Source organism: Sinocyclocheilus rhinocerous, unplaced genomic scaffold (assembly GCF_001515625.1).
Source record: "Sinocyclocheilus rhinocerous isolate Xijiao unplaced genomic scaffold, SAMN03320098_v1.1 scaffold1099, whole genome shotgun sequence".
NCBI classification, from domain to species: Eukaryota; Metazoa; Chordata; class Actinopteri; order Cypriniformes; family Cyprinidae; genus Sinocyclocheilus; species Sinocyclocheilus rhinocerous.
This window is the reverse complement of record NW_015634461.1, coordinates 499718-509285: the sequence shown is the minus strand read 5'-3', so window position 1 is coordinate 509285 and position 9568 is coordinate 499718. Positions and strand designations below refer to the sequence as shown.

Below are 9568 nucleotides of genomic sequence, written 5' to 3'. Positions count from 1 at the left end.
TATTATTATTATTATTATTATTATTATTATTATTGAATTAAATATAACTCCAAATACTGTATATTATAATAAATATTTTATAAATAATTTATTATATTTTATTTTATAAATTATTCAGTACTACATTATTATTATTAATATTATTTGAATATATACATATTTATAATTATGTAATATATCACAAGTCTGATCAAAAAAGTTTCTCTGATATATTAAATTTTTTTAAAAATAAATAAAATAAATATCCAAAAATTATTTTTAATCTTGGTTTTTTTTCAGCAAATTAACTAATTTACTGGAAAAATAACAAAATTAACTAACAGTAAATTAATTAATTTAACTTTCCAGTAAAATAACATACAACTTATATAAACATAAAACATCTATAGATATAGATATATACATATAATATAGCTTAAGTTTAGGATTTTTTTTTTTGTTCTATACATAAAACTTACTACATTTAAGTGAGATTAGTCTAAAACAATGACAACAAAAGACAAATAATCAATAGGAAAATAATAAAGACATTCTGTCTGAAAACGTGTCTTGATACCCTTGAGTAAAACTGATCATGTTTTAAGGATGTTCAGATATTTTTACTTATAATTAAAAAAAAATTGAAGTCTCGTAAGTTCTAAAAGAGCGTCTTCTGTGGCTGATGAAAACACAAGGCTGTTCAATATTCAGTGGAGGCCATACGTACTTTCTTAAGCTCATTGAAAAGTCATTTCCAGCCCCTCTGGAGGCGTCAAAGCCAAACTCAGCCGCTGTTATTCTTGAAACATTTTTCAGTGGGGCGGCAGACAGCGAGATAACACGGGATGTCACGGCTGCTCATCCATCTTCATGAGGACTGCAGCGCTCAGAGAGTGAAGTGTCACACAGCGAGACACCGTTTGTTGCCATGTGTGTCTTTGTCGAGGGGTATAAATCAATGTTGGCCCGTGCAAAACTCTGACACATTAACCACAACTTACTCACCGAGCTGCCAGTCAGACAACACACCTCAACACACTCGCCACAGGAGAAGAGCAATGTTTCCAGAAGAGAGTGAGATTTATAGCTGTTCAGACGTGTTAATATTCATCTTGTTTCACTGATTGAGAGATTATCAAGACACGATATCTTCAAATATCTCAGAGGAAGACTTGTGAGATTTATTTAGACATATACAAATAAATATATTAAAATTATACATAACTACATATGAAACTGTGTATAAAATAAATATAATTATATATAAAACTATATAATCCTATAATATATATTACAATTATATATAAGTATATATAAAACATAATTATGTATTTGTTTTAGTATTCTACTGCTTCTTCTATTTATTATTATTATTACATGGTTTTTATTTATTTATAAAATATAACAAATATTTGGACATATATAAATAAATGAAAATATATACATTTTAAATATAATAATAATAATAATAATAAATTATTATTATTATTAAATTATTGGAGAGATTAAGACAATTGACAATTAAGAATTGAGATTAAAAAAAAATGTACAGTATATATTTACATAATATACATAGTATTAAATTTTTATAAAATATAACATTAATATAATTAATAAATATAATTACAAATATATAAATAATATAATTATACAAATACATATATTTAGAAATATAAATAAATATTCTCTTACATAACGAGAGAATATCACCATGAGGTTTTCAAAATATCTCAGAGGAACATTTTATCAGACGTAATAAATAAATAGTACTGAATTATTTATAAACTATAATATTTGGAAAGATTATCAAAATAAGACATCTTCAAAATATCTCAGAGGAACATTTCAAGTACTAAATGATTTATAACTATATTTATTAATAATATAATATAATTAGTGCTGTCAAGCGATTAATCGCATCCAAAATAAACGTTTTTGTTTGCATAATACATGTGTGTGTTCTGTGTACATTTATTATGTATATATAAATACACACACTTGCAGTATATATTTTGAAAATATTTCCATGTCTATATTTATATTCATATAATTTATATTATATATAAATATATTTAATATATAAACATAACATATTTTTCTGAAATATATACATGCATGTGCGTGTATTTATATATACATAATAAATATATACAGTAATTATGTAAACAAAAACTTTTATTTTGGATGCGATTAATCACGATTAATCGTTTGATAGCACTAAATAATATAATATAATATAATATAATATAATATAATATAATATATTTGAAGATATTATCAAGTCATGAATTCTTTCAGTATATCGGAGTAGAACTTTTTTTTTTTTGCTCAGAAGTTTCTCAGGAGAATTCATGGTGTTCTCAGATGTATTTAAGCATCAACTTCTTCTAAAATTTATGAGGAGAAATAAAAAACTGACACAAATGATTTAGTAGTTGCCATCTTGAGTGAACGTGACGTTAAACGAGTTCATATTGAGATTAAATGCAGTGTGAGACTGTGTTGAGATCCTACTGGAACTCTAGAGGAGCCTCATGTGAGACACTACGCTGCAGTATCTTGTGTTTATTGCTGCAGCGAGAGGTGCGTATGATCCAGATGTGTGCGGGTCACTCAGTTCACCCACCTGTTGCCCTCAAGCGTCAATCGACCGAAAACCACCATCGCCTTGTCACGACAAGTCTCTCTCTCGCTCCCTATCGCTCTCGTTTTGCTTCCTCTGCAGTCAAAACATCAGAGCGGTGCTCGAGATCGCATCTCCACACTTACAGCTTTACCAAACTCAAGTACAAACTCATATCACGCTTTACGATTTCATCATGACCCTGAGAATGAAACAAGCAGTTTTTGCTGCTGTCACTTTAAGACGTATATATAAATGTCTGTTTAAATGTGAAATGAACTGCAGTGTTTTGCAGAACACACACACACACTCTCTAGTCCAGTTTAGAACTGCTTCATCCTTCAATAACAGCTGAAATGTGTCACTCAGACTGTCCATATGCTTAATGGCTGTCATATGTTATTGTGCCTATGGTTGTGTATGTACGCAGAGATTGAGATTCATCACAAGAGCTCTAATGAAGAGGCAGACAGGAAGCACAGACCCACCTAGTAACGGCACCGTAATTCAGTCTAAATACAGTTTGTGCCTCAGTAACAACAACAACAACACACACACACACACACGCACACGTTAGTGACTTTCTGTGCTCATGGCCCTATTTTTAACACATTAATTTTCTACTGATATAATACAATCTTTTCATGCTTACCCAGCTATTATATAAATAAAATAATTAATAAAACAATGAATATAATTAATAAGTATATAATTATTAATAAGTAAAAATTTTATTTTATATGTATATAAATATAGAATAAATATAAAAATAGATAAAATAATTAATTTTATGCCTTCTATATAATTTACATAATGACTTTTAGTCATTATATATTGTATGTATACAACATTTTTATAACTTTTTATAAAATATATATAACTTTTTATTATTAGTGCAGTCAAACGATTAATCGTGATTAATCACATCCAAAATAAAAGTTTTTGTTTACATTATATGTGTACTGTGTATATTTATTACGTATATATAAATACACACACATACAGCATATATTTTGAAAATATTTACATGCATATACATTTATATATTTTGACAGCACTCTAATATATATATATATATATATATATATATATATAAGGATGGAAAATAGAAAATAGATTGATCTGCTGTAACAGCACCAGTGAGACTCACATCAGATACGCATTCGCTGGAGAAGACACCCCAGCTCCAGAGCGTCTGCTGAGATTCATTTGACAGATTTGCGTCACATTATCTCTGAAAATCCTCAAATCTCAATCACAGTCTGGCTTCCTCTACAAACACAACAGACTGAAGGGAAGCATGCGTGTCCTCTGTCTGAGCAGGACGAGCAGATCGCAACTACATGATTACACTTTCAGCCAGAAGATTCAGATAGCATCCGTGAGCTAACTCAGGCTTATTGTTTATGAAATGTGAAATCTCAGCACTCTCTGAGATCGAGTGGACATGAACTAATGGTTAGAGAATGTCACATTCTGGAGACAAATTCAGTCTAAAAAGTCTCTATTGTACCTTATCTTCCAGTCGGATGAGCCGGGCTCCCACTGTATAATGTTCCTTATCCACACCTTTCTCTGAAAACACAATAAAGATAAATAATAAGACAGTCAGAAATAATTATTTTCAGTATGTAACAGCCAAAAGCTGTTATTAATATTAATATTAATAGTGTTTTATTAAACCACCCTGCTCATATAAAAGGCTTCTTTAGTTTTCTTCACGTGTTTCACTACTAAGTGGCGGAAAACCAGAACAGTACACTTTATACGAGGCAAAACTTCTATATATAACTCATATATCAATTTTAAAACGTTTTGCAGTCTTTCTCCATCACAATTGGCTTTTTCAATCAATTTTCCATCTTTTTATTTAAACAGGCAGTTCTTGTAGGTTGTAAACTCATCAGGGGTGAAAGAAAAAGTGTTTTTTAATAATGCTCACTTTTTAATTATGCAGTTTGGGAGGGATTTGTCATTTTTATTATTATTTATTCGGCTCACAATTATTCTTTTTTTGTATATTTTATATAAAATGGGAACAATATCTGTATGTTAAATTCAAGATCTGCATTTTGTCATTTTTATTCATTGAGATAATTCATGGAAAATATGTTTAGGTGAGAGATTTCTGGCATCTGGTGGAAAACAAACACTTTTAAAACGAAAACAACATGATATTAGCACTATAACCAGTAGATGGCCCTAATGGATCACTCAATGGCTCATTTGCCAATTTGGATTTATATTTAGACATTATAAATTCACTTTTTGTCAAAGAGCAGAACTGTTTTGTACTGAAGTATCAAAAACGCATCGGATCTACTGGAATCACACAAATTACCTACTCTGAGCTAAAAATGCGACATTTTCTGCGAAAGGTGACTAGTTTGCATTACATTTCCCTCCTTTATTCACTTTGGTCTATTCAAGTTGTAATATGGGAGGCTGCACGTTAATGAGATGGATGTGATGTCTGTATTTGCAAGTATGTATTCTATTAGCCAATCAGAGGTCATTTAACTTGTAAATGACTTCTGATTGGCTAGCATCTGTTTAGAGTGGGTAAAGTTGCCGTATATTGAATTATTATTGTTACATGTTAATGAGATGCATGCAATGTTATAATCAAAATGGTTTCTGCACTTGCGTGTGTTTCCATGTTTGCAGTTTAGTTTCAATTAACAATCTGAGTTCATTGTTAGATAGTAGATTAAACTCTTTAATTAAAAAAGCAAGTATAATAGATCACAGAAGCGTTACTATGCTGCGCTTTATGCATTTTCCCACTGTCATATTCATGTCATTTCCACTGTGTGTTGTATGTAAAATGAGTGTTACCTTGGCTCTGTTCGTTACAGTTTACTTCCTTTTTAATTATATTTTTATTAAATATTTATTTATTTGTGGAGAATACTTTGTCATCTAAAGTAAAAGTATGTTTATTTTACAAATTTAGTTTTTGATCCATTTTCAAATGATTTCAAATTTCTTAAATATTAATTAAAATAAATACATTTATATCGGCCACCCTGCTTTCCAAGATATCGGCATCGGCTGTCAAAAAACCAATATCGGTCGACCACTAATTACGATTTTGTGCTTATTTTTTTGTGCTTTTTTTCATGCATTTTGAATGTTTATTTGATGTGGGAACATTTAAAAACTCAGTTTTCCTGTACCTGGCAGGAACATTCCCGGTTTTCCCAACGTGTGATCCAACCTGCGAGAGGAAAAACAGCAGGAAACTGTGACATACACAGCGATTGTTTGGAAATCCCGCCTACGCCACTAATTTTGTGGGAAGGAACGGGAATAAACTCTGAGGTGACGTCACATGGAGTCTCACCTTCTCTGGAGCTCTTTGATGCGGACCATCATGTTCAGGTGGCCCTGCGAATACTGCTCGATCACGTCCCGCACGTCGTACGGTTTCCTCGCTTGCTGCGGGACAGAGACGGCATCCATGAGAGCCATTGTCAACACAGCTCCCTCGGGCCTTGAACTTCCTCGCTTTGTTATTATAGCTCAATTTAACTCAATAACAACAATAGCAAAGGTATGCAACTTGTCTCAGTTTTGACTGAAAATTTACTTGAGCATATTTATTAATTTGGGTTTATATCACTGTTTTTGAATTGCTTTGGTTTCTCTTTTGTAAGTCGCTTTGGATAAAAGCGTCTGCTAAACGCATATATGCTAATGTAATAATTGTTTTAGTAGCTTCTTGACTAATTGGGTTGTTTACAAGAACAAATTTTTGTCAATTTTTCACAAAACTATTCAAAGTGATTATTTTGTTTTATGAGCGTTCAAACAAGTTCGATCTGCTCGTGTTTCATGAATGAGGCTCATTGAAAGTATGAAAACTAAAGTCATTTTCACTTTTTTATTGAATTTTTATAAATATGCACTGAAATATGAAGAGTTTCATATATGTGTGTGTGGTGTGGTGAAAATAATATAATAAGAAAATAGGGTAATAGGAATAGTAAAATAATTAAATTAAAATTGAAAAATTAAAAACACATGAAATACATATAAAACAATAATATATTACACAAATTATTATTACTATTATTATTATAATAATATAGTAAAAGAAATACTAGTAACATTAATTTTTATATAGAGAAATAGAAATAGAAATTATATCAATTAAATATTAAATAATAACAATAGATATTACTTGGAATGCGCAATAAAAAAAACGAGATTTCTGTTATTTGCAAAAAACGAGATTTCTGTTATTTGCAAAAAAACTCTTCATATATATATACATACATACATACATATATATATATATATATATGAAAGTGCACTTGATCGCTTGATTCTGACATACAAAATAAAAGTACCTGAAATTTCCGTCGAGCCACAAAGTACTGCATCCTTCTGATGACCTTGATGGCAGATCTGTGTGCGTGGGAAAGTCTGCAGAGAACAAAATAAACAAACACACAGCGTCAGAAAACACAGCAGGCCTGCTGTCAATGTATGTGTGTGTGTGTGTGTACGTGGCAGTAAAACCTGGTGACAATAACAACAGACGCACAGCACAACACACACACACACACACACACACACACTCGCTCTCTCTAAGGGAGGGCACTTGGGTTTTTTTGGCTCAAACACCCTGTTATTTCCAGCATTACGCTGCCTTGCCAAAGTTTCTACGCAGAAATCCATGCAGCAGCAGTGAAGCAGTAAAGAACTCGTCTGGCCTGTTATCAGTGACCCCGATGATGACCTTTGACATCAAAGACCTAGTAAATCCACAACACAGTCTAACGAGAGCGTCTTAAAGGAACAGCTCATCCATAGTGAGATATTCTGACATTATTCACTCACACATTTATGTCTTTGTTTTGTTTTCATCTTTTAAGCATCTATATTTGGGATTCACACATAGAAGAAAGTCATACGGGTTTGGGCTGAGGAAATGATGACAGCATTTATTTTGGGGTGTACTGTCTCTTTAAGGGTGTGTGTTAAGTGATTCTGAGTGTGGCGTGTGTGTGTGGGTCATGGTCGGTGTGTGTTAATGGGCTGATCAGTGTGCGTTGGTCACTTAAATTGCTTTACATTCCAGCACACGTACTTCAGACAGAGAACTGACTACACTACAGGACAAACACACACGGCGCTTGTGGAAACATTCAAAAGAGGGTGTCACTTCCTCCAGTTAACAACCAAACAAAGACATGCGTCACAAACATGTCATGAGATGTCTTTCCAAACCCATCCGACTTCTGTAATGTGACATCTACCTACATGCGTACATGTACTGTAGCCCTATTGTATATAATAGGAAAACAGGAAGAGTAAAATAATCAAAAATAAATAAAACTACAAGTAAATACACAATAGTATGTCTTATAAATATTATAAATGGCTAATTATAATATATATATAGTATATATTATCACATATATAATTCTATAATTAAATGACATATATAAAGGGGGTGTCACTTCCTCCCGATGAATAAATAAATATAATTAATGTTTATATAGCTGTATATAATATGAAAATAGAAATGTTAAAAATTACATAGTAGTACATGATAAACATTACAAATAGCTAAATATATAAATAAATAAATATACATATATACTGTATATTTAATTTATTTATCAGGAGGAAGTGACACACACACACACACACACACACACATACATATATACTGTATATTTAATTTATTTATCAGGAGGAAGTGACACACACACACACACACACACACACACACACATACATATATACTGTATATTTAATTTATTTATCAGGAGGAAGTGACACACACACACATACATATATGTTATATATGTGGCTCAGTGGTAGAGCATTGTGTTAGCAGCTCAAAAGGTCGTGGGTTCAATTCCCAGGGAACTGTCACGAATCCGGTCCATGAACTTCCGTCTGCTAGCCATCAGAGGTCACCCTTTCCATTTTCATTGACTCTCGCACTACACACTGTTGCATATCACCCCGGACTACATATCCCATCATTCATTGCACTGATTGCACACAGCACTGATTGCACACAGCTGTTTCATATCACTCACTCACTATATAACACTCACTCAAACAACCATTCTCTGCCGAGTATTGTATGCGCTTATCGCCAGCAGTGATAGCTACTCTACAGAGCCCTCTTTAGCTTCCTAGCCCAGCCTAGTCTTGCCTTGTCTGTTTTCTCGGTTTTTGATCTGTGCCTGTTTTCCTGGATTTATCCCTTTAGTCTCGCCCTTGTGATCCTGTTCGCCAATCGTGACCTACGCTAGCCCTAGGACTATTCTTGTGTCTTGCCCGCCATATACCTGTTTGCCACCGTTCGACCCTGCCTGTGTTTCTGACCTCCTCTCATGTTAATAAAGCTTGCATATGGATCCGCACGTCTCACGTCTTGTCAGCCCCGTTACAGGAACACACATACTGGTAAAATATGTATAGCCTGAATGCATTGTAAGTCGCTTTGGATAAAAGCGTCTGCTAAATGCATAAATTATTAATTAATTATTATTAATTATATATATATATATATAAAAATATAATATACATTACAAAAAGCTAAATATGTACATACATAAAATAAAGTGTCACTTCCTCCTGATAAATGAATGTATTAAATATAACAAATCTTTAATAAATGTAACAAATTATGTATATAATAGGAATAGTAATATAAATAAGATATACATAAATAAACAATAATAATATTCATTACTATGTGTGTTTGTGTGTATGTATGCATATATATATATATATGAAAATAGGAATAATATAAATTAAAAATAATTTTAAATAAATTGCTGTTATATAGGCAAGGCAAGGCAAGGCAAGGCAAGTTTATTTGTATAGCACATTTCATACACAATGGTAATTCAAAGTGCTTTACATAAAAGAAAAGAAAAAAAATAATCACAACAATAAAACAAGGAATTTAAAAACATTGAAAATGATTAAAAC

General features: G+C 31.8%; 1 protein-coding gene across 1 annotated transcript in view; it reads right to left on the bottom strand.

The window, feature by feature from the left end:
* kcnq1.2 (potassium voltage-gated channel, KQT-like subfamily, member 1.2) overlaps nucleotides 1-9568 on the bottom strand; it is a 170713-nt gene that overhangs the window by 45961 nt on the left and 115184 nt on the right. The window contains exons 15-18 of the mRNA XM_016559462.1: nucleotides 6958-7033; nucleotides 5949-6043; nucleotides 5782-5822; nucleotides 4116-4177 (exon numbers count right to left, since the gene is read on the bottom strand). Of these exons, the coding sequence (XP_016414948.1) occupies nucleotides 4116-4177; nucleotides 5782-5822; nucleotides 5949-6043; nucleotides 6958-7033 (274 nt within the window). The remainder of the gene's footprint in view (nucleotides 1-4115; nucleotides 4178-5781; nucleotides 5823-5948; nucleotides 6044-6957; nucleotides 7034-9568) is intronic.